The sequence below is a fragment of the Salmo trutta genome, chromosome 34 (assembly GCF_901001165.1).
Source record: "Salmo trutta chromosome 34, fSalTru1.1, whole genome shotgun sequence".
Taxonomy (NCBI): domain Eukaryota; kingdom Metazoa; phylum Chordata; class Actinopteri; order Salmoniformes; family Salmonidae; genus Salmo; species Salmo trutta.
Window position 1 is genome coordinate 19,360,664 of NC_042990.1, and position 26,705 is coordinate 19,387,368.

At 42.7% G+C, this 26,705-nt stretch overlaps 1 protein-coding gene and 1 pseudogene across 1 annotated transcript in view; one reads left to right on the top strand and one right to left on the bottom strand.

Moving 5' to 3' along the window:
* The first annotated feature begins 13,754 nt into the window (after nucleotides 1–13,754).
* Nucleotides 13,755–26,705, top strand: part of LOC115173752 (delta-type opioid receptor) — a 44,949-nt gene continuing 31,998 nt past the window's right edge. Inside the window, exon 1 of the mRNA XM_029732117.1 lies at nucleotides 13,755–14,309. Coding sequence (XP_029587977.1) covers nucleotides 14,065–14,309 — 245 coding nt within the window. The 5' untranslated portion in view covers nucleotides 13,755–14,064. The remainder of the gene's footprint in view (nucleotides 14,310–26,705) is intronic.
* LOC115173956 (glycerol-3-phosphate dehydrogenase, mitochondrial-like) lies at nucleotides 17,723–25,351 on the bottom strand (annotated as a pseudogene).

Consider the following 26,705-nt stretch of genomic DNA (forward strand, 5'->3'; position numbering starts at 1 on the left):
GCTTTTTTTCTGGCAACTCTTCCGTTAAGCCCAGCTCTGTGGAGTGTACGGCTTAAATTGGTCCTATGGACAGATACTCCAATCTCCGCTGTGGAGCTTTGCAGCTCCTTCAGGGTTATCTTTGGTCTCTTTGTTGAATCTCTGATTAATGCCCTCCTTGCCTGGTCCGTGAGTTTTGATGGGCAGCCCTCTCTTGGCAGGTTTGTTATGGTGACATAATTTTTCCATTTTTTGATAATGAATTTCATGGTGCTCCGTGGGATGTTCAAAGTTTATTTTTTTTAACCCAACCCTGATCTGTACTTCTCCACAACTTTGTCCCTGACCTGTTTGGAGAGCTCCTTGGTCTTCATGGTGCCGCTTGCTTTGTGGTGCCCCTTGCTTAGTGGTGTTGCAGACTCTGGAGTCTTTCAGAACAGGTGTATATATACTGAGATAATGTGACAGATCATGTGAAACTTAGATTGCACACATTGGGACTTTATTTAACTAATTATGTGACTTCTGAAGGTAATTGTTTGCACCATATCTTGTTTAGGGGATTTTCTAGCAAAGGGGGTGTATACATATGCACCCATTTCTTGAAACAAGTAATTATGTTCATTTCACTTCACCAATTTGGACTATTTTGTGTATGTCCATTACATGAAATCCAAATAAAAATCTATTTAAATTATAGGTTGTAATGCAACAAAATAGGAAAAACGCCAAGGGGGATGAATACTTTTGCAAAGCACTGTACATATGGTGTATAGAAGGTAACGACATAGAATTGTTGAAGATGCACGTGGGTAATAAGGGAGATTGCCGAGTGTGTTTGGGAATAGTACTAAATGAATGTGTATGTAAAAGTTTTGTGTGGTTGTGTGGAAAGGATATGTTAAGCTGATTGAAATTTGGATAGTAAGCTGATTGATTGAAATTTGGGTGTTAAACTCATTGGAATTTGGATAATAAAAGGATTGATTGACATTTGGATGTTAAGAGATTGAAACGTGGATATTAAGCTGACTGTACAGAGTGAATGAGAGCTGTCAAGGGACTAGCTCCAGTGTGAAAGAGGATTACTGAGTGCGTGAAAGAATGGATACCCCAACCATTCTGAGCTGAGTTTTTAGATCTATAACGTTATCTAGGAGTTCTGTTCACCACCGCCCATCGATCTACAGGTAGTGAGTACTGACAGGAGAAGCCATTGAAAGATATGTGTACCACTCATGCTGCTGCGCTGTGATTGTTGCCGCATTGTGGAGGTGAAAACCTTAATATTTATAATGTTATAAAGGGATTCTGTATGGAGATATGCAAGGAGAAAGTACTATTTCTGAGGATACTGTTAAATAGAACACTAGAGTAAATATTCTAACCCCTGTATGAATAGAACAATTGTGTAGAGGAATTTGTGATGTAGCACAAATGTATAATGGGTCACTAGAGATAAAGTAACATAATATTTGTATAATGGATTATTATGATGATCTGAAAAATAATAATAATATACAGCCTGCACACTCACACGTAGATGTACGTAAGTGGTGAAAAAAGTATTCTGAGGAATGTTCAGAGTGGTCCCTTTATGGATCGTTTGAGAATGGTAAGGTTAAAGCATTGTACAGGACTTGACTTTCCCTTAACCAATAGAACTAATGAATGCTTAGAATATTTCCTCCACCCTGGTAATGCATTTTGAAATAAGCCCATACCCTGTTAACGTTTCTGTATTAATCTACTCAACCGTTTAAAGTGGTAGGTAAAGACTTATTATGGACAGAGCATGTCATCTACTGGGGATTGAGACAGTGCCAACCAAGTAATAAAAATAGATTGGTAATAAAAACATAGAGTAACTTTTTGAAGGTATACTAAAATGAAAACAATGCCAATATAAAGTTATCATGTTTGTTTTGTTTTAAAATTTGCAGTAGGGGGAAAGCAGAATGTTGTTTGCGAGTGATCCGTTTGTATAAGTAATAGATTGAGAAGGTCTTCCTATTGGGAAGAAGGGAGTCCTAGTGAAAGGAAACAAATTATGGAGACTAGTGAAAGTAACAAAGTGAATGGTAATTGGCTTTCAGATAGCAATCCAATAATGCAATATTTTAGTAATTTGAAAGAGTAAGACAGAGGGATTGAGCATTGAGACTGATATTAAATTAGAGGCTGCTCACTCTTCAAGGCCTGGTCCATTGCTCTCGCGTTTAAGTCATCTGTTGTTTGGGTTAGAGATAGCCTTCCTGTGGAACAATAGATAGCCGCCAATACATACTGAACTCAAACAGGCTGTGAGAGACACAGTGGGGAAATTAGGGATAGTTTGTACATAATTGTATGTCAATGCAGCAGGTCAAAGAGATTAAGATTACAAGAGAGTTGTTTACTTTAGAAGGTGCCCACTTCAGCTTTATGGGACACCGCATCATCTGATGTGTCTGAAGTATAAACAATTCTGTATACGCATTGGTTTATTGAGACTTCCTGCCCATGATGCAGTAAACTTGATTAATGATTAACAATTTTTAGGACTGATTAAAATGTAGCACAGCGAAAAACTAAGTACATGTTTATTTTCTTTCTTCCAGGACTGATGGACTTTTTTTCATGTTTATCAATGATTCTGTATCCCTCCCTTTGAAAGGCTTCCTGAGGCAGGTGTCTTAGGAGAGCAGTTAAAAGTGCCCAGATACCGCTGTTAAAACCTCTACTGGATCGGTGTCCCCCCCCGCGGGACGATTGAGCTAACATAGGCTAATGTGATTAGCATGAGGTTGTAAGTAACAATAACATTTCCCAGGACATAGACATAACTGATATGGGCAGAAAGCTTAAATTGTTGTTCATCTAACTGCACTGTCCAATTTACAGAAGCTATTACAGTGAAATAATATCATGCTATTGTTTGAGGAGAGTGCACAGTTATTAACCTCTCTAGGGTATGTGGGACGAAATCGTCCCACCTACGTAACAGCCAGTGGAATCCCGTGGCGCGATATTCAAATACCTTAGAAATGCTACTACTTCAATTTCTCAAACATATGACTATTTTACACCATTTTAAAGACAAGACTCTCCTTAATCTAACCACACTGTCCGATTTCAAAAAGGCTTTACAATGAAAGCAAAACATTAGATTATGTCAGCAGAGTACCCAGCCAGAAATAATCAGACACCCATTTTTCAAGCTAGCATATAATGTCACATAAACCCAAATCACAGCTAAATGCAGCACTAACCTTTGATGATCTTCATCAGATGACACTCCTAGGACATTATGTTATACAATACATGTATGTTTTGTTCAATCAAGTTCATATTTATATCAAAAACCAGCTTTTTACATTAGCATGTGACGATCAGAACTAGCATACCCACCGCAAACTTCCGGTGAATTTACTAAATTACTCACGATAAACGTTCACAAAAAACATAACAATTATTTTAAGAATTATAGATACAGAACTCCTTTATGCAATCGCTATGTCCGATTTTAAAATAGCTTTTTGGCAAAAGCACATTTTGCAATATTCTGAGTAGATAGCTCACCATCACAAGCTAGCTATTTTGACACCCACCAAGTTTGGCGTTCACCAAACTCAGATTTACTATAAGAAAAATTGGATTACCTTTGCTGTTCTTCGTCAGAATGCACTCCCAGGACTTCTACTTCAATAACAAATGTTGGTTTGGTTCAAAATAATCCATAGTTATGTTCAAATATCCTCTGTTTTGTTCGTGCGTTCAAGACACTATCCGAAGGGTAACGAAGGGTGACGCGCCGGCGCATATTGTGACAAAAAAATTCAAAATATTCCATTACCGTACTTCGAAGCATGTCAAACGCTGTTTAAAATCAATTTTTATGCAATTTTTCTCGTAAAAAAGCGATAATATTCCGACCGGGAAACCCTGTTTTCGTTCAAAGACTAAAAATCTAAAATGGACTCTTCTCGTGCACGCGCGCGCCAGTCTCATTGTTCTCAGATCGACCACTTACCAAATGCGCTACTGTTTTTCAGCCATGGCCTGCAAAGTCATCATTCAACGTTCTGCCGCCTTCTGAGAGCCTATGGGAGCCGTAGGAAGTGTCACGTTACAGCAGAGATCCTCAGTTTTCAATAAAGAGAGTGTAGAAGGCCAAGAAATGGTCAGAGAGGGCACTTCCTGTTTGGAATCTTCTCAGGTTTTTGCCTGCCATATGAGTTCTGTTATACTCACAGACACCATTCAAACAGTTTTAGAAACTTTAGGGTGTTTTCTATCCAAATCAAACAATTATATGCATATTCTAGTTTCTGGGCAGTAGTAATAACCAGATTAATTCGGGTACGTTTTTTATCCGGCCGTGCAAATACTGCCCCCTACCCTAGAGAGGTTAACTTGAAAATGTATCACTAAACCAGTTAGGCACATTTGGACAGACTTGATACATTTTGAACAGAAATGCAATGGTTCATTGGATCAGTCTAAAACTTTGCACGTACACTGCTACCATCTAGTGGCCAAAATCGAAATTGTGCCTAAGCTGGAATAATACATTGTGAACTTTCTCTTACATTTCAAAGATGATGAAAAAATATGTATTTTTCTTTGTGTTATCTTTTACCAGATCTAATGTGTTATATTCTCCTACATTAATTTTACATTTTCACATACTTCAAAGTGTTTCCTTTCAAATGGTATCAAGAATATGCATATCCTTGCTTCAGGTCCTGAGCTACAGGCAGTTAGATTTAGGTATGTCATTTTAGGCGAAAATGTATAAAAATGGTCCGATCCTTAAGCGGTTGGGACCTCCCAAATTAAACAAGGCCTGGTCATTTTGTTTGTGTTTACCCTACGATTTTTGCAACACACACGCCAGCACCCACGCAGAACCCACCTGTTAATGAATATTGGTTGGTGGTTAACCTGTCTGGGATAGGGGGTAGTATTTTCACGGCCGGATGAAAAACGTACCCGATTTAAACTGGTTACTACTCTTGCCCAGAAATGAGAATATGCATATTATTTCTAAAACTGTTTGAATGGTGTCTGTGAGTATAACACAACTCATATGGCAGGCAAAAACCTGAGAAGTTTCCAAGCAGGAAGTGGCCTGTCTGCGAATGTGTAGTCCTTCTGTTGCTTCTCTATCAAAACTACAGTATCTGAGCTGTTACGTGACACTTTCTGAGGCTTCCATTGGCTCTCTAAAGCTTTCAGAAACCGGATTGAGGTGTCTCCTGTCTCTGGGCAGATAACAGGAGCACAGTTTGTCAGTGGACTGCCTGGTGACAAAGAGATTGGAGATGCGCGTTCACGAGACCTCGCCATTTTTTCTCTTCCTTTTTGAATGAATACAGCATTGTCCGGTTGGAATATTAACGCTATTTTATGAGAAAAATAGCTTAAAATAGATTTTAAACAGCGTTTGACATGCTTCTAAGTACGGTAATGGAACATTTTGAATTTTGTTGTCTGGAAATGCGTTCGCACGTTACCCTTTGGATAGTGACCTGAATGCACGAACAAAACGGGGGTATTTGGACATAACTATGGATTATTTGGAACAAAAACAACATTTGTTGTGGAAGTAGCAGTCCTGGGAGAGCATTCTGACGAAGAACAGCAAAGGTAATACACTTTTTCTAATAGTAATTCTGAGTTTAGTGAGCCCCGAAGTTGGCAGGTGTCTGAATAGCTAGCCTGTGATAGCTGAGCTATGTACTCAGAATATTGTAAAATGTGCTTTTGCCGAAAAGCTATTTTAAAATCTGACACCGTGATTGCATAAAGGAGTTCTGTATTTATAATTCTTAAAATAATTGTTATGTATTTTGTCAACGTTTATGATGAGTAATTTAGTAAATTCACAGGAAGTTTTGGGTGGGAATGCCAGTTCTGAACATCACATGCTAATGTAAAAAGCTGTTTTTTGATATAAATATGAACTTGATTGAACAAAACATGCATGTATTGTATAACATAATGTCCTAGAAGTGTCATCTGATGAAGATCATCAAAGGTTAGTGCTGCATTTAGCTGTGTTTTGGGTTTTTGTGACATATATGCTTGCTTTGAAAATGGCTGTGTGATTATTTTGGGCTGTGTACTCTCCTAACATAATCTAATGTTTTGTTTTCGCTGTAAAGCCTTTTTGAAATCGGACAATGTGGTTGGATTAAACAACAGTGTTATATATTTACTGTCCCAGGGACAGTTAGTGAAAAACATAGGTCAATGAAACCCGATTGTGGTAAAATAGATATGCAAACAATGGTTAACATTGAGATATTTATTCACCTCTGAATCTACAGATCCCTTGTGTATATGTGTATTTTTGATACTCACTCCCATTAATATAAGTATAACCTTTATTATGATTATAGTTTTACCATACTAATTGGACTGTACAACCCAGAATGAATGGTTTGAAATTATGAAGTGTTTGTTTTTTTTATGTTGATTTCCCTTACTTTAACAGGAGTATCGGATATTTTGTTATAGAAGCTAAAATCTAAATTCTTACATTAAAATAGTATGGTTATTATCACACAAGTGATAAGAGGATGGAATGTAATGGGAATTTTAATGTTTGTGCTTTTCTTATAACTAATATCTGTGTTCTATGCATATGCTGTTCTATAAACCAATTTCTGTGTTCATGCAAGTCAAATCAAATCAAATCAAATCAAATTTATTTATATAGCCCTTCGTACATCAGCTGAAATCTCAAAGTGCTGTACAGAAACCCAGCCTAAAACCCCAAACAGCAAGCAATGCATGTGAAAGAAGCACGGTGGCTGGGAAAAACTCCCTAGGAAAAACTCCTGAGAAAGGCCAAAAACCTAGGAAGAAACCTAGAGAGGAACCAGGCTATGAGGGGTGGCCAGTCCTCTTCTGGCTGTGCCGGGTGGATATTATAACAGAACATGGTCAAGATGTTAAAATGTTCGTAAATGACCAGCATGGTCAAATAATAATAATCATAGTAATTGTCGAGGGTGCAACAAGCACGTCCGGTGAACAGGTCAGGGTTCCGTAGCCGCAGGCAGAAGAGTTGAAACTGGAGCAGCAGCATGGCCAGGTGGACTGGGGACAGCAAGGAGTCATCATGCCAGGTAGTCCTGAGGCATGGTCCTAGGGCTCAGGTCCTCCGAGAGAAAGAAAGAAAGAGAGAAAGAGAGAATTAGAGAGAGCATATTTACATTCACACAGGACACCGGATAAGACAAGAGAATACTCCAGATGTAACAGACTGACCCTAGCCCCCCGACACATAAACTACTGCAGCATAAATACTGGAGGCTGAGACAGGAGGGATCAGAAGACACTGTGGCCCCATCCGATGATACCCCCGGACAGGGCCAAACAGGCAGGATATAACCCCACCCACTTTGCCAAAGCACAGCCCCCACACCACTAGAGGGATATCTACAACCACCAACTTACCGTCCGAAGACAAGGCCGAGTATAGCCCAACCCAAGGGGGGGGCGCCAACCCAGACAGGAAGACCACGTCAGTGGCTCAACCTACTCAAGTGACGCACCCCTCCCATGGACGGCATGGAAGAACACCAGTAAGTCAGTGACTCAGCCCCTGTAAAAGGGTTAGAGGCAGAGAATCCCAGTGGGAAGAGGGGAACCGACAAGGCAGAGACAGCAAGGGCGGTTCGTTGCTCCAGCCTTTCCGTTCACCTTCACACTCCTGGGCCAGACTATACTTAATCATAGGACCTACTGAAGAGATAAGTCTTCAGTAAAGACTTAAAGGTTGAGACTGAGTCTGCGTCTCTCACATGGGTAGGCAGACCATTCCATAAAAATGGAGCTCTATAGGAGAAAGCCCTACCTCCAGCCGTTTGCTTAGAAATTCTAGGGACAATTAGGAGGCCTGCGTCTTGTGACCGTAGCGTACGTGTAGGTATGTACGGCAGGACCAAATCGGAAAGATAGGTAGGAGCAAGCCCATGTAATGCTTTGTAGGTTAGCAGTAAAACCTTGAAATCAGCCCTTGCCTTAACAGGAAGCCAGTGTAGGGAGGCTAGCACTGGAGTAATATGATCAAATTTTTTGGTTCTAGTCAGGATTCTAGCAGCCGTATTTAGCACTAACTGAAGTTTGTTTAGTGCTTTATCCGGGTAGCCGGAAAGTAGAGCATTGCAGTAGTCGAGCCTAGAAGTAACAAAAGCATGGATTAATTTTTCTGCGTCATTTTTGGACAGAAAGTTTCTGATTTTTGCAATGTTACGTAGATGGAAAAAAGCTGTCCTTGAAGCAGTCTTGATATGTTCTTCAAAAGAGAGATCAGGGTCCAGAGTAACGCCGAGGTCCTTCACAGTTTTATTTGAGACGACTGTACAACCATCCAGATTAATTGTCAGATTCAACAGAAGATCTCTTTGTTTCTTGGGACCTAGGACAAGCATCTCTGTTTTGTCCGAGTTTAAAAGTAGAAAATTTGCAGCCATCCACTTCCTTATGTCTGAAACACAGGCTTCTAGCGAGGGCAATTTTGGGGCTTCACCATGTTTCATTGAAATGTACAGCTGTGTGTCGTCCGCATAGCAGTGAAATTTAACATTATGTTTTCGAATGACATCCCCAAGAGGTAAAATATATAGTGAAAACAATAGTGGTCCTAGAACGGAACCTTGAGGAACACTGAAATTTACAATTGATTTGTCAGAGGACGAACCATTCACAGAGACAAACTGATATCTTTCCGACAGATAAGATCTAAACCAGGCCAGAACTTGTCCATGTAGACCAATTTGGGTTTCCAATCTCTCCAAAAGAATGTGGTGATCGATGGTATCAAAAGCGGCACTAAGATCTAGGAGCACGAGGACAGATGCAGAGCCTCGGTCTGACGTCATTAAAAGGTCATTTACCACCTTCACAAGTGCAGTCTCAGTGCTATGATGGGGTCTAAAACCAGACTGAAGCGTTTCGTATACATTGGTTGTCTTCAGGAAGGCAGTGAGTTGCTGCGCAACAACTTTTTCTAAAATTTTTGAGAGGAATGGAAGATTCGATATAGGCCGATAGTTTTTTATAATTTCTGGGTCAAGATTCGGCTTTTTCAAGAGAGGCTTTATTACTGCCACTTTTAGTGAGCTTGGTACACATCCGGTGGATAGAGAGCCGTTTATTATGTTCAACATAGGAGGGCCAAGCACAGGAAGCAGCTCTTTCAGTAGTTTAGTTGGAATAGGGTCCAGTATGCAGCTTGAGGGTTTGGAGGCCATGATTATTTTCATCATTATGTCAAGAGATATAGTACTAAAACACTTTAGTATCTCCCTTGATCCTAGGTCCTGGCAGAGTTGTGCAGACTCAGGACAATGGAGCCCTGGAGGAATACCCAGATTTAAAGAGGAGTCCGTAATTTGCTTTCTAATGATCATGATCTTTTCCTCAAAGAAGTTCATAAATTTATTACTGCTGAAGTGAAAGCCATCCTCCATTTGCGAATGCTGCTTTTTAGTTAGCTTTGCGACAGTGTCAAAAAGAAATGTTGGATTGTTCTTATTTTCCTCAATTAAGTTGGAAAAATAGGATGATCGTGCAGCAGTGAGGGCTCTTCGATACTGCACGGTACTGTCTTTCCAAGCTAGTCGGAAGATTTCCAGTTTAGTGTGGCACCATTTCCGTTCCAATTTTCTGGAAGCTTGCTTCAGAGCTCGTGTATTTTCTGTATACCAGGGAGCTAGTTTCTTATGACAGATGTTTTTAATTTTTAGGGGTGCAACTGCATCTAGGGTATTGCGCAAGGTTAAATTGAGTTCCTCGGTTAGGTGGTTAACTGATTCTTGTCCTCTGACGTCCTTGGGTAGGCAGAGGGAGTCTGGAAGGGCATCAAGGAATCTTTGGGTTGTCTGAGAATTTATAGCACGACTTTTAATCTTCCTTGGTTGGGGTCTGAGCAGATTATTTGTTGCAATTGTAAACGCAATAAAATGGTGGTCCGATAATCCAGGATTATGAGGAAAAACATTAAGATCCACAACATTTATTCCATGGGACAAAACTAGGTCCAGAGTATGACTGTGGCAGTGAGTAGGTCCAGAGACATGTTGGACAAAACCCACTGAGTCGATGATGGCTCCGAAAGCCTTTTGGAGTGGGTCTGTGGACTTTTCCATGTGAATGTTAAAGTCACCAAAAATTAGAATATTATCTGCTATGACTACAAGATCCGATAGGAATTCAAGGAACTCAGTAAGGAACACTGCATATGGCCCAGGAGGCCTGTAAACAGTAGCTATAAAAAGTGATTGAGTAGGCTGCATAGATTTCATGACTAGAAGCTCAAAAGACGAAAACGTCATTGTTTTTTTTTTTGTAAATTGAAATTTGCTATCGTAAATGTTAGCAACACCTCCGCCTTTGCCGGATGCACGGGGGGTATGGTCACTAGTGTAACCAGGGGGTGAGGCCTCATTTAACACAGTAAATTCATCAGGCTTAAGCCATGTTTCAGTCAGGCCAATCACATCAAGATTATGATCAGTGATTAGTTTATTGACTATAACTGCCTTGGAAGTGAGGGATCTAACATTAAGTAACCCAATTTTGAGATGTGAAGTATCACAATCTCTTTCAATAATGGCAGGAATGGAGGTCTTTATACTAGTAAGATTACTGAAGCGAACACCGCCATTTTTAATTTTGCCCAACCTAGATCGAGGCACAGACACGGTCTCAATGGGGAAAGCTGAGCTGACTACGCTAACTGTGCTAGTGGCAGACTCCACTAAGCTGGCAGGCTGGCTAACAGCCTGTTGCCTGGCCTGCACCCTATTTCATTGTGGAGCTAGAGGAGTTAGAGCCCTGTCTATGTTCGTAGATAAGATGAGAGCACCCCTCCAGCTAGAATGGAGTCCGTCACTCCTCAACAGGCCAGGCTTGGTCCTGTTTGTGGGTGAATCCCACAAAGAGGGCCAGTTATCTACAAATTCTATCTTTTGGGAGGGGCAGAAAACAGTTTTCATCCAGCGATTGAGTTGTGAGACTCTGCTGTAGAGCTCATCACTCCCCCTAACTGGGAGGGGGCCAGAGACAATTACTCGATGCCGACACATCTTTCTAGTGTGCAAGTGGCTGACTGAATGAATCCTCACTCTCAGTAGCTGCAATTTGGCAGTATGCCCATGACCTTATTTTGAGAACGAACTAAAGATATCTCAATTTCAAGGTCTCAGCTTAGAGAGAAGAAGCCTCGTGAGGTGTTGGTCTGTCACATGTTATGAACCAGTATTGGTCGGTCACATGAATGAAACAAAATGGTAATGATTAATTAATTATGCTAAATCATGCAAATATATCACCTATATAGTGCACTACTTTTGTGCACTACCCATAGGGTTCTGGTCAAAGTAGGGCCCTATATAGGGTATTGGTTGCCACATAAGATTCAACCTGTGTGAACTCCAAAGGTCCATGAAGCTTATATTACTAATAATGAACTGGACCTCTAAGCCCTGCGGGCAGAAGAGTGTTGTATATTTCCTGAAGGATTTAGTTGTGTGTGAACAAGAGCTTGTATAGCCACTTTACATAGCAGGAAATGAAGGGCCATTATGGAGCCTGGTAAAGTGGAGAGTAATGAGGAGAAGGACTCAGAGAAAAGTAATCAACACAGTAGGAGAGGAATCAATTAAATTATGAAATGAAGAAAGTGAGCGGGAGAGAGAGAGGGGGAGAGGGAAGAAGCGAGTGAGAGAGATAGAGAAACAACTAGCGACACAGAAACGAAAAGAAAGACAAGAAAATCTGTACCTCTGGTATAAAATATTAAGCTTTGAGTCATTTGCATCAATCTAGTGTCCAAATACTGGTACCGTAGCATATCCAGTCTTGTAGCTCCGCTAGCTCTATCAATCTCAAGCTTTGAAACACATGTAGTACATATACAGTGCCTTCGGAAAGTATTCAGAACCCTTGACCTTTTCCACATTTGTTACATTACAGCCTTATTCTAAAATGTATTAAATACATTTAAAAAATCCTCAACAATCTACAAACAATACCACATAATGACAAAGTTAAAACATGCTTGAAGAAATGTTAGAAAATATATTAAAAAACAACAGAAATACTTTATTTACATAAGTATTCATACCCTTTGCTATGAGACTCGAAATTAAGCTCAGGTCCATACTGTTTCTATTGATCATCCTTGAGATGTATCTACAACTTGATTGGAGTCCACCTGTGGTAAATTCAATTGATTGGACATGATTTGGAAAGGTACCTACAGGTCTATATAAGGTCCCACAGTTGACAGTGCATGTCAGAGCAAAAACCAAGCCATGAGGTCGAAAGAATTGTCCGTAGAGCACCGAGACAGGATTGTGTCGAGGCACAGATCTGGGGAAGGGTATCAACACATTTACGCAGCACTGAAGGTCCCCAAGAACACAGTGGCCTCCATCATTCTTAAATGGTCAGGGAGGTGGCCAAGAACCCGACGGTCACTCTGACAGAGCTCTAGAGTTCCTCTGTGGGGTTGGGAGAACCTTCCAGATAGACAACCATCTCTGCAGCACTCCACCAATTAGGCTTTTATGGTAGAGTGGCCAGACGGAAGCCACTCCTCAGTAAGAGGCACATGACGCGCACTCTAAGTTTGCCAAAAGTCACCTAAAGACTCTCAGACCATGAGAAACAACATTCTCTGGTCTGATGAAACCAAGATTGAACTCTTTGACCTGAATGCCAAGTGTCACATCTCGAGGAAACCTGGCACCATCCCTATGGTGAAGCATGGTGGTTGCAGCATCATGCTGTTGAGATGTTTTTCAATGGCATGGACTGGGAGACTAGTCAGGATCGAGGCAAAGATGAACAGAGCAAAGTACAGCAAGATCCTTGATGAAAATGTTTTCCTTTTCCGTTTAATGAAAAATACATTTGGAACAGTTTCTAAAAACCTGTTTTTGCTTTGTCATTATGCGGTATTGTTTGTAGATTGATGAGGGGAAAAAGCAATTGAATCCATTTTACAATAAGGCTGTAATGTAACAAAATGGCAGAAAATATCAAGGGGTCTGAAACTTTCCGAAATCACTGTATGAGACATGTTACAATTCCCACCAAGAGGGTTTACCCTATAGGCTCAATGGTAGGGTGTTGGGGTAGTATTCCACAGGTGATTTTCATCTGAGAAATATCAATGATTATAAAGAACATTAGCAAATGTCAGCTATCTAACGAGGAGCAGTTTTTCAACAAGCATTTTCCATTAAGATGAAAATTGCCACATCAAAACCAGCTGAGGCACCTTTCAATTCCTATTTAGATTATTTTCTCTATGTGCTCGCCAAGCACCAAGCCTAGAAGTACACATCTAGACAAAGGCTAATTCTATCACTAATAGGCCTAGGCCCAGTATTATTTCATTCAAAGTACTGCATTTGGTTATTTATTCAAATAAACTTGCATCATCATGCTATTTTATGTGAACAATATGTTTATCATATGTTCTGTCGCATAGCCTACGATAAGTGTAGATATTAATTGGCTTCTTTTGTTCAGCTGAATAGGCTAAAACAATTATCAGCCAACTATGCACAACTTTGATCTCGACTTATAACTTTGGTTATAAGAAACCACTTGCAGGGCCATGGGGTAACATTAGGCGTTTGGAGAGCGAGACAAATCACTTTGTGCACCTTTTCCACTAACGGCTACAGTCAACACTACACAGACCGATCTTCCTGAGAACCAGACTCCTCTCTTTCAGCTAGACACATGAAGGAACAGTTATTGGATCATCATTTTCTGTGAAATCTAAACAATAGTGAAATAATTTTTGCTTTTCCATTCTTATTTTTTGGGTGGTAAAGGCTGTCATCATTCTGTTAATCAGGATCGACCGTTTGGTGAGACAGACCAACCGACCAACTCGCCCTTTGGCGCGTAAGGATAAGTACACACCTTCCAACCAATAAAACGCCCAGTAGGCGAAACAAAAAGCGCAAGCCGTGCCCTCCTAGCCGACCAGTAGTGTTTGGTGAAGTTTTCAGCACCACGAACCAGAGAACAGCGACAGTCACAGGCGCGCGCGACAATACTATAACCATGGATCCATCCACTGCCCCCGGTGCTGAACTGGCTGATTTCGAGTTGTACTCGGTGATTCCATCCAATGTAACCTACCCGGACGACGAAATGGGGTTCGAGCCCAACGGGGGAAACTACACACATCAGCTCCCGGTTCAGAGCGCCTCCAATATTATAGTAGCCATCTCCATCACGGCGCTCTACTCCGTTATCTGCGTGGTGGGATTGCTCGGGAATGTCCTTGTGATGTACGGGGTGGTGAGGTAAGGGCTATCTACTGCGACTCTACTTAGCCTACTATCATTGGTGACAACTTACTTTTGATATTGTATTCCTATTATTGTCCGTAAGAAAGCTTGTGAATGCATATCCTTTTGGAGAAATGCATGATTGAAAAAGTACTTTTCTCCCAAAAACTTTTAGGCTATAAGGGAATCGTGTATTTCGTATGGAAATTCTGTTTTTTTTATATGACAATATTTGATGTGTGCCTCACCATGTTAGCTAAGCATAACGTCGATTTGTCAAATGCAAGCACTGAAAGTCAATTTTCGGTGACTTGAAGTTGCTAAACTGTATTATACATTTTTTGGCAAAAAAAAATACTAATACTTTGCTTTCGTTCAACGATGATACATTTTTGCTGGTGAAACAGTGAATCAATGTTTACTCGCGCTTGAGAACCAGATGAAAGATATGGAGTCTGGTGGAGGGTGTGCGCGCCTACTAGCTTGCGTGCATGCTTCGGACTCGCTTTCATATTTCACATGCAGTCGTCCTCAGTTCAGCCCGATTCCACATTGCACGCGCGCGCGGACACACACACACACACACACACACACACACACACACAGAGAGAGAGAGAGAGACACACACAGCATATGGCTAGAGAGCTGGGCCAGGTCAAGCAGGGAGTCTCTTTTACCTCCATCTCTAGCTGGTAAGTATGACGGCTTTCTTTCGTTTGATTTGGTTGGAAGTGAAAGGATTATACTTAAAATAATCCTCAAATTTGGCAAAATTTAAAACATATTTTATTTTAAATGCTCCAACTTTTACAGACATTAAGATCAACAGGATTCCAATTGCAATTACTGCCATTATAATTGGCTATTCCCGATCTGCACCCTCCCTTAATTGAAATAGTTTTGATGTCAGTGATGGGGTTACTGTTTACGATGACCTTACCATGCTGAGTGTATCCTTAAGGAGTATAATTATGCCCACATCACTAAAATGCTTGAACCACTGCACCACAGTCGACTCCCTCTGACATGTTTAAAGACATGGCAGGCCATGGCCAAACTTTGGGGACTGAACCCTCACAGTGTATACTAAACTGAACCGTATTAGTCTACTAAACTGTCTGGCATTATAAGACAGTGAGTGTCAAGTCTAGTAAACTGGATGTCCAGTCTAATGCATTTACTTCCTCTGATGTCTACTAATAGCTTTATTGCCCACTGCAGTCAGACATTATAAAACAGTGACCAGTCTAGTAGCTCTGAATCCACTAATAGTTTTAGGGTTGTAGTAAATTTGGATTTGTTTTATTTAATTCAATTCCAACAATGAATTTGAATTGAATTGGCTACATCCCACAGGAAGCAACATTTGAATTGAAGGAAGTAGAATTGGATTAAAACCAATTAAAACCAATTAACTGAGATGTGAAACATGAGTCTTATTCATTTAAAAAATATTTTATCAAAAGTTTATGCCACTTATTAAAGCAAAGAATAGACATACCATTTAAAATGTTAATTAGATTATAACTCAAAGATGCCAAGCAGTATTTTTCTTTGCTGTGAGATGTTAGATTGTTCCCTTCCATACTGCAGTGTTAAATCTAATGGATTCTGGGATTTTTCTTTTTTTCTAACGTTTAGAACACTAATGGAATTATGGATAATTATAGAAAACCCACAACACAATTGTAGAATATTTCCAGACCACTATAATTATTTACAATTATTTTACGAGAATGAGTTTTGCAAATGAAAATGTTCAACCTTATGTTATGCGGAGTGGAACAGGGGAACCCAAGAGCAGACTCAGATGAGGAAACTGAGATGAAGTAACCAAGGTATTTATTGAAACACAGGGGGAAGATGGAGTGCAGGCCAGGGGAAGATCAGATGGGTTGCAGGGAACCAGATGCGGAGGCTGAGGCTGGAGCGAGAGGGGTTTGTACAGGGTAAGCAGGTCCGGAGGAGAATCCAAGGGAGTAGTAAAGTGGGGAATCCAGGACAGAGTAGCAGGATGACGAGACGTGGAACTGTAGACAGGGACACAGTCAGAGCGGGCGGAACTGTAGTGAAGAGGAAAAGAGCGCAAGGCAAAGAAAACAGGCACAACAGGCTCTAACAGTAACAAACGGCTAGAAGCATAGACTGACTGAGCAGAGATTACGATCTGGCAGCGTGGAAGTGGCAGGGTATTTGTATTTGTAGAGGTCTTGATTACGGAACAGGTTGCAGCTGGTCGGGATCTGCTTTGACTCCAGCACACCTGTCTCCGCCCATACAATCATACACACACACACACACAGAGAGAGAGTGTATTTTGTCCCCCCACACCAAATGCGATCACGACACGCAGGTTAAAATATCAAAACAAACTCTGAACCACCACATTCATTTGGGGACAGGTCGAAAAGCATTAAACATTTATGGCAATTTAACTAGCTAGCTTGCACTTGCTAGCTAATTTGTCCTATTTAGCTAGCTTGTTGTTGCTAGCTAATTTGTCCTGGGATATAAAGTTGAGTTGTTTTTTTTACCTGAAATGCACAAGGTCCTCTACTCCGACAATTAATCCACACAGGAAACGGTCAACCACATTGTTTCTAGTCATCTCTCCTTCTTCTAGGCTTTTTCTTCTCTTGACTTTATATTGCGATTGGAAGCTTTCATAAATTAGGTACATTGCCACCACTGAGCTCGTTCATCTTTCAGTCACCCACGTGGGTATAACCAATAAGGAGATGGCACCTGGGTACCTGCTTCTATAAACCAATGAGGAGATGGGAGAGGCAGGACTTGCAGCGCGATCTCCGTCAAAAATAGAACTGACCTCTATTTTAGCCCTTGGCAACGCAGACGCTCGTTGGTGCGTGCGAGCAGTGTGGGTGCAATAATTTAATAATATAGATTTCTAACTTTATTTTGCAATGCTTGCACAAGCGACGCGAGCGGTGTAGTCAGCCTGTCAGTTATTTAGCAGACGCTCTTAAGTGCCTTGCTCAAGAGCACACAACCTTTCGGTTACTGGCCCAATGCTCTTAACCGCTAGGCTGCCTGGCGCCCCTATTTAGCCTCAACTTTGCAATAAAACACCCAGGGTTGACATACTCATCTAGATTAAATTTGAATAAAAATATAATTTATACTCTTGTTGTTTACAATATTTCTATTTCAAATTCCTACATCACCCAATGACTTATCCCTAACACTGCAATGTTGAACCATAATGACACCAGGTACTAGGCAGTCTACTTCCTGGTATCCCTTCCATAATGACACCAGGTACTAGGTGGTCTACTTTCTGGTTTCCTTTCCATAATGACACAAGGTACAAGGCGGTCTACTTCCTGGTATCCCTTCCATAATGGCACCAGGTACTAAGAAGTCTACTTCTTGGCATCCCTTCCATAAGACACCAGGTACTAGGCAATCTACTTCTTGGCATCCCTTCCATCCATCCCGTCCACCCCTGTCATTCTTAGCACCCCAGCTCTGGTTAGTGTGGTGGTACGGTGTGGTGGTACGGATGGGTTCACTCCATAGAGGATTTCTTGGCGAGCGTTCTCATCAATCTGGACACTGATGTTCTGTAAGACCCTCTGAAAGGCCACTGTGGTGATGAAGCCTTTACCATCTTTGTCAAACGTTTGGAACTGTTTTGTGTACTTTGCCACTTCCTGTGCACCCAGTGTGATCTCTAGGGTCCCGGTCAGCTGCACAGAGCGGAACCTGTAACCCATCTCAAGGTACAGGAACTTCTTAGCAGCTTCCAGATCCTCAGTCCTCTTTTCTTCACCACTAGTCCAACATCTTACCTCATCAGCAGCCTACACTTTGAGGAAACCCAGCCGTGTACGTACAGGCATACTCCTTAATGGCATACCTCACCTCACTCTCAATGTAATGGAATTCAGAGACCAGTCTCTTCCCTACGGTGGGCCACCTCTTCCCAGTGACCTGTGCCATCTTGGCCACTTCGAATGCTTTCCCCGTACATCGCTGCCAGGTGCTGAGCAACCTCGTTCTCCAGGCCGTAGTCCTGCACCAGTCGAATGTACGAGGTGGGGGTCCAGTCTTGGCCCCCCTCGAGCATCAGGCCCACTGTCTTACTCGGCCCACCCCCAGCCTGTGGCATGCAACCGCTGCGTCCAGGGTCTCCAACGCCATGGAACAGTATGTTGACAAAATCAAATAAATTGTATTTGTCACATACGCCAAATACAACAGGTGTAGACATTACAGTGAAATGCTTACTTACAAGCCTTTAACCAATGATGCAGTTTTAAGAAAATACCTAAAAAATACAAATTAAGTAACATAAGAAAAACAAATAATTAAAGAGCAGCAGTGAATAACAATAGCAGGGCTATATACAGGAGGTACCGGTACAGAGTCAATGTGCGGGGGCACCGGTGTCAAGGTAATTATGTACATGCAGGTAGGGTTGTTAAAGTGGCTATGCATAGATAATAACGGAGAGTAGTAGCAGTGTGGGGGGTGCAAATAGTCTGGGTAGCCATTTGATTAGCTATTCAGGAGTCTTATTTTTTTTAACCTTTATTTAACTAGGCAAGTAAGATAACAAATTCTTATTTTCATATTTTTACCTTGTCAGCTTGGGGATTTGATCTTGCTATCTTGCGGTTACTAGTCCAACACTCTAACCACTAGGCTACCTGCCGCCCCGTATGGTTTGGGGGTAGAATCTGTTTAGAAGCCCCTTGGACCTAGACTTGGTGCTCCGGTACCGCTTGCCGTGCGGTAGCAGAGAGAACAGTCTATGACTAGGGTGGCTGGAGTCTTTTACGATTTTTAGGGCCTTCCTCTGACACCGCCTGGTATAGAGGTCCTGGATGGCAGGAAGCTTGGCCCCAGTGATGTACTGGGCCGTAAGCACTACCCTCTGCCATACCAGGCAGTGATGCAACCCGTCAGGATGCTCTCGATGGTGCAGCTGTAAACTCTTTTGAGGATCTGAGGACCCATGCCAAATCTTTTCAGTCTCCTGAGGGGGAATAGGTTTTGTCGTACCCTCTTTACGACTGTCTTGGTGTGCTTGGACCATGTTAGTTTGTTGTTGATGCGGACGCTAAGGAACTTGAAGCTCTCAACCTGCTCTACTACAGCTCCGTTGATGAGAATGGGGGCATGCCCAGTCCTCTGTTTCCTGTAGTCCACAATCATCTCCTTTGTCTTGATTACATTGAGGGAGAGGTTGTTGTCCTTGCACCACATGTTCAGGTCTCTGACCTCCTCCCTATAGGCTGTCTCATCGTTGTCAGTGATCAGGCCTACCACTGTTGTGTCATCAGCAAACTTTATGATGGTGTTGGAGTTGTGCCTGGTAGTGCAGTCATGACTGAACAGGAAGCACAGGAGGGGACTGAGCACACACCCCTGAGGGGCCCCTGTGTTGAGGATCAGTGTGGCGGATGTGTTGTTACCTACCCTTACCACCTGGGGGCGGCCCGTCGGGAAGTCCAGGATCCAGTTGCAGAGGGAGCTGTTTAGTCACAGGGTCCTTAGCTTAGTGAGGAGTTTTGAGGGCACTATGGTGTTGAACGTTGAGCTGTAGTCAATGAATAGCATTCTTACATAGGTGTTTTGTCCAGGTGGGAAGGGCAGGGTGGAGTGCAATAGAGATTGCATCATCTGTGGATCTGTTGGTGCGGTATGCAAATTGTAGTGGGTCTAGGGTTTCTGAGATAATGGTGTTGTTGTGAGCCAAGACCAGCCTTTCAAAGCATTTCATGGCTACAGATGTGAAAGCTATGGGTCGGTAGTCATTTAGGCAGGTTACCTTAGCCTGTTGAGGACAGACGTTCCGCTAGCGGAACCCCGTTCCGCCTGCGGAACCCCTAGCCAACAGCCAATGGCATCGCACGGCGCGAAATACAAAACCAACTAAAATACCACAATTCAATTTTCTCAAACAATCAACTATTTTACACCATTTTAAAGATAAGACTCTCGTTAATAATCTAACCACATTGTCCAATTTTAAAAAGGCTTTACAGCGAAAGCAAAACATTAGATTATGTTAGGAGAGTACCCTGCCAAAAATAATCACACAGCCATTTTCCAAGCAAGCATATATGACACATCAACCCAAACCACAGCTAAATGCAGCACTAACCTTTGATGATCTTCATCAGATGACACTCCTAGGACATTATGTTATACAATACATGCATGTTTTGTTCAATGAGGTTCATATTTATATCAAAAACCAGCTTTTTACATTAGCATGTGTTGTTCAGAACTAGCATACCCACCGCAAACTTCCGGTGAATTTACTAAATTACTCATCATAAACGTTGACAAAATACATAACAATTATTTTAAGAATTATAGATACAGAACTCCTTTATGCAATCGCGGTGTCAGATTTTAAAATAGCTTTTCGGCGAAAGCACATTTTGCAATATTCTGAGTACATAGCTCGGCCATCACGGCTAGCTATTTTGACACCCACCAAGTATGGGACAACCTAAACTCAGAATTACTATTAGAAAAATTAGATTACCTTTGCTGTTCTTCGTCAGAATGCATTCCCAGGACTTCTACTTCAACAACAAATGTTGTTTTGCTTCCAAATAATCCATAGTTATATTTAAATAGCTCCGTTTTGTTCGTGCGTTCAGGTCACTATCCGAAGGGTGACGCGCGAGCGCATTTCGTGACAAAAAATTTCTAAATATTCCATTACCGTACTTAGAAGCATGTCAAACGCTGTTTAAAATAAATGTTTATGCTAATTTTCTCGTAAAATAGCAATAATATTCCAACCGGGCAACGTTGTATTCATTCAAATGCTGAAAGAAAAAAATGGAGTAGTCTCGTGACCGCGCATCTCCAGTGTCACTGTCCCCAGGCTGACCACTCACAAATTCTGCTGCTGTTCTTCGCCCAGAGACAGCAGACACCCCATTCCACTTTCTGGCGGCTTTAGAGAGCCAATGGAAGCCTTAGAAAATGTCATGTTACAGCACAGATGCTGTATTTTCGATAGAGATGCAACAGAAGGACAACAAATGGTCAGACAGGGCACTTCCCATATAGAATCTTCTCAGGTTTTTGCCTGCCATATGAGTTCTGTTACACTCACAGACACCATTCAAACAGTTTTAGAAACTTTAGAGTGTTTTCTATCCAAATCGACTAATTATATGCATTTTCTAGTTTCTGGGCAGGAGTAGTAACCAGATTAAATTGGGTACATTTTTTATCCGGCCGTGAAAATACTGCCCCCTATCACAGAGAAAATAGTGTTCTTGGGCACAGTTACTATGGTGGTCTGCTTGAAACACGTTGGTATTACAGACTCAGACAGGGAGCGGTTGAAAATGTCAGTGAAGACACTTGCCAGTTGGTCAGCGCATACTCGGAGTACACGTCCTGGTAATCCATCTGGCCCAGAGGCCTTGTGAATGTTGACCTGTTTAATCTCTCTAGGCTAGATGGGACGCTACCGTCCCACCTGACCAACATCCAGTGAAAGTGCAGGGCGCCAAAATCAAACTACAGAATTGTAAATATTTAACATTCTTGAAAATACACGTGCAATATGTCAAAATAAAGCTTAACTTCTTGTTAATCAGCCAAGGTGCCAGATTTCAAAAAGGCTTTAGGGCGAAAGCATACCATGCGATTACCTGAGGACAGCACCCCATCAAACAAACACATGAGAATCATATTCAACCCGCCAGGCGTGACACAAAACTCAGAAATAACGATATAATTAATGCCTTACCTTTGAAGATCTTCTTCTGTTGGCACTCCAAAATGTCCCATAAACATCACAAATGGTCCTTTTGTTCGATAATGTCATTTTTTATATCCATAAAAACTCAGTTTAGCTGGCGCACATCAGTCAATAATCCACTCAGTTTCCCTCCATCAAAATACATACAAAATGAATCCCACACGTTACTAATAAACTTTTCCAAACAAGTCAAACAACATTTGTAATCAATCCTTAGGTATCCTAATACGCAAATAAACCATCAAATATAAGACGGAGAATCGTTACTGGAGATTACTGGAGATAAACTACAAATAACACACGCTTTCCTCCACACGCTTGGAATCACTAAAGCCAAAATGGGAGCCACCTAGAAAAACTACAATTTCCGGGTCATTTTTCTAAGAACCAGCCTGAAACTCTTTCTAAAGACTGTTGACATCTAGTGGAAGTCCCAGGAACTGCAATTTGGGAGGACTTGGGCTTATAATTAAAGTTCAAGCCATTGAAAACAGTGGTAGGCTGAATTTGTTTTTTGGGATGGTTTGTCCTCGGATGTTTGCCTGCCATATCAGTTCTGTTATACTCACAGACATAATTTTAACAGTTTTAGAAACTTTAGAGTGTTTTCTATCCATTCTATATATGCAAATCCTAGCTTCTGGGCCTGAGAAACAGGAAGTTTACTTTGGGCACGCTTTTCATCCGGACGTGAAAATACTGCCCCCTATCCCAAAGAAGTTAAAGGTCTTACACACATTGGCTGTGGAGAGTGTGATCACACAATCTTCCGGAACAGTTGATGCTCTCATGTATGTTTTAGTGTTACTTTCCTTGAAGCAAGCATAGAAGTTATTTAGCTCATCTTGTAGGCTCGTGTCACTGGGCAGCTCTCAGCTGTGCTTCCCTCTGTAGTCTGTAATAGTTTGCAAGCTCTGCCACATCCTACTAGCGTCAGAGCTGATGTAGTACGATTCGATCTTAGTCCTGTATTGACACTTTGCCTGTTTGATGGTTCGTCGGAAGGCATAGCGGGATTTCTTACAGGCTTCCGGGTTAGTGTCCCGCTCCTTGAAAGCGGCAGCATTCACCTTTAGGTCAGTGTGAATGTTGCCTGTAATACATGGCTTCTGTTTGGGGTATGTACGTACAGTCACCGTGGGGACGACATCATCGATGCACTTATTGATAAAGCCAGTGACAGATGTGGTGTACTCCTCAATGCCATCGGAAGAATCCCGGAACATATTCCAGTCTGTGCTAGCAAAACAGTCCTGTAGTTTAGCATCTGCTTCATTTGACTATTTTTTTATAGACCGAGTCACTGGTGCTTCCTGCTTAAATGTTTGCTTGTAAGCACGAATCAGGAGGACATGGTCAGATTTATGGTCAGATTTGCCAAATGGAGGGCGAGGGAAAGCTTTGTATGCGTCTCTGTGTGTGGAGTATAGGTGGTCTAGAATTATTTTACCTCTGGTTGCACATTTAACATACTGATAGAAATTCGGTAAACCTCATTTCAGTTTCCCTGCATTAAAGTCACCGGCCACTAGAAACGCCGCCTCTGGATGAGTGTTTTCCTGTTTGCTTATGGCGGAATACAGCTCATTTAGTGCGGTTTTAGTTCCATCCTCGCTCTGTGGTGGTATATAGACAGCTACAAAAAAAACAGATGAAAACTCTCTGAGTAAATAGTGAGGTCTGCAGCTTATCATAAGATACTCCACCTCAGGTGAGCAAATCTTTGAGACTTCCTTAAATATCATGCACCAACTGTTGTTTACATAAATGCATAGGCCCCCGACCCGTGTCTTACCAGAGGCTGCTGTTCTGTCTTGCTGATAGAGTGTATAACCCGCCAACTCTATGTTCTTAATGTCATCGTTCATCCACGACTCGGTGAAGCATAAATATTACAGTTTTTAATGTCCCGTTGGTAGGATATACGTGCTTTCAGTTCGTCCCATTTATTTTCTAGCGATTGAATGTTAGCTAGCAGAACGGAGGGCAAGGGCAGATTAACCACCCGTCGCCTGGTCCTCACAAGGCACCCTGATCTTTTGCCTCGGAATCGCCGTTTCCTTCTCCAGCGAATCACGGGGATCGGGGCCTGGTCGGGTGTCAACAATATATCCCTCATGTCCGACTCATTGAAGAAAAACTCTGTTCAGTTTGAGGTGAGCAATCGCTGTTCTGATGTTTAGAAGCTCTTTTCAGTCATAGGAGACGGTAGCAGCAACATTATGTACAAAACAAGTTACGAACAACGCAAAAAACAAACAAGATAGCATGATTGGTTGAGGGCCGATAAGGCGGCAGCCCTACCCACCTGCAATGGTGACCAGGCCACTGTGGATCCTGCAGATGGATTGACTGTCTTTAGAGTTGGGCTCAATGACCAGATGGCGGATACCAATCCACACTGCCAGGATGTCTCCTCTCCTCTCGTCTCCTCTCTACATCAGGGCTGAGGTACAGTAGTTGCGGACTTCCTACACCATCCTCTCTGGGGATGGTGTAGGCAGTGACGTCAGTGGGCGCGTCCGTCATCCCGGTGATGGTCATCATCTCCCAGGGCAGGAAGAAGATGACACGGCCGTCACTGGTTGCCGGGTCCAGGAGACCCATCATGTCAGGACTGTAATAACCAGGGATGACTATGTGAACCCCAGCACTGGGCTGACAGATTTTAGCATTCTTCCCGTCATCCATTTTCCTCAGAGAGTCAGTAAACAGTCCAGTGGAGTTGATGACACATTTGGCTCTGAAGTCAAATACATTTCCTGTGATAACGTCCCTGCATCATGCCCCACAGATCTTCCCCTTGCCCATCTCGGCACTTGTCTTCTTCAGCAGGTGGACCACCTCTGTGTAATGTAGTTAGCGATTGCAGCAGTGTGTCTGGCTACTGTCAGGGCAATCTGCATTGTTATGCTGTCCATCATAGTAGACAATGGCTCCCACCAGCTTGTCTTTCTTCAGCATGGGGAAGAGTTCCAGGGCCTTGTTTTTACTGAGGACATAGCTACTCTTCAGACACTGGCCTCCAGCCACCTGGTCTTACATCTTTATACTAGCTCAGGAGTATGGCAGCTGCTACCATTTGAAAACATGGAACATAATGGGTAGTGGGGCGATGAGGGACGATGTCTAGCAGGTTGGAGCGCTCATGGAGAGCATCTTTCACCATCATGTACTGTTCATAATCGAATTTAATAATGGCCTTTTGGAGGTAGCATACTCCGTGGCTGAGCTTGGTGCACCAGCTGCTGGTCCCCAATGAGTAATCATTCCTCTCCACCAGGGCAGAGATCATGGAACGGGCAGTCCTTCCCCGGGAGGAAGAGCAGCTCTGTCTTGCCGAGGTTCAGCTTGAGGTGGTGATCCGTCATCCACACTGATATGTCTGCCAGACATGCAGAGATGCGATTTGCCACCTGGTTATCAGAAGGGGGAAAGGAGAAGATTAATTGTGTGTCGTCTGCGTAGAAATGATAGGAGAGACCATGTGAGGATATGACAGAGCCAAGTGACTTGGTGTATAGCGAGAATAGGAGAGGGCCTAGAACAGAGCCCTGGGGGACACCAGTGGTGAGAGCACGTGGTGCGGAGACGGATTCTCGCCACGCCACCTGGTAGGAGCGACCTGTCAGGTAGGACGCAATCCAAAGCGTGGGCCGCGCCGGAGATGCCCAGCTCGGAGAGGGTGGAGAGGAGGATCTGTTGGTTCACAGTATCAAAGGCAGCAGATAGGTCTAGAAGGATGAGAGCAGAGGAGAGAGAGTTAGCTTTAGCAGTGCGGAGAGCCTCCGTGACACAGAGAAGAGCAGTCTCAGTTGAATGCCCAGTCTTGAAACCTGACTTATTAGGATCAAGAAGGTAATTCTGAGAGAGATAGCAGGAGAGCTGGCCAAGGACGGCACGTTCAAGAGTTTTGGAGAGAAAAGAAAGAAGGGATACTGGTCTGTAGTTGTTGACATCGGAGGGATCGAGTGTAGGTTTTTTCAGAAGGGGTGCAACTCTCGCTCTCTTGAAGACGGAAGGGACGTAGCCAGCGGTCAAGGATGAGTTGATGAGCGAGGTGAGGTAGGGGAGAAGGTCTCCGGAAATGGTCTGGAGAAGAGAAGAGGGGATAGGGTCAAGTGTGCAGGTTGTTGGGTGGCCGGCCGTCACAAGACGCGAGATTTCATCTGGAGAGAGAGGGGAGAAAGAGGTCAAAGCACAGGGTAGGGCAGTGTGAGCAGGACCAGCGGTGTCGTTTGACTTAGCAAACGAGGATCGGATGTCGTCAACCTTCTTTTCAAAATGGTTGACGAAGTCATCCGCAGAGAGGGAGGAGGGGGGGAGGGGGAGGAGGATTCAGGAGTGAGGAGAAGGTAGCAAAGAGCTTCCTAGGGTTAGAGGCAGATGCTTGGAATTTAGAGTGGTAGAAAGTGGCTTTAGCAGCAGAGACAGAAGAGGAAAATGTAGAGAGGAGGGAGTGAAAGGATGCCAGGTCCGCAGGGAGGCGAGTTTTCCTCCATTTCCGCTCGGCTGCCCGGAGCCCTGTTCTGTGAGCTCGCAGTGAGTCGTCGAGCCACGGAGCAGGAGGGGAGGACCGAGCCGGCCTGGAGGATAGGGGACAGAGAAAATCAAAGGATGCAGAAAGGGAGGAGAGGAGGGTTGAGGAG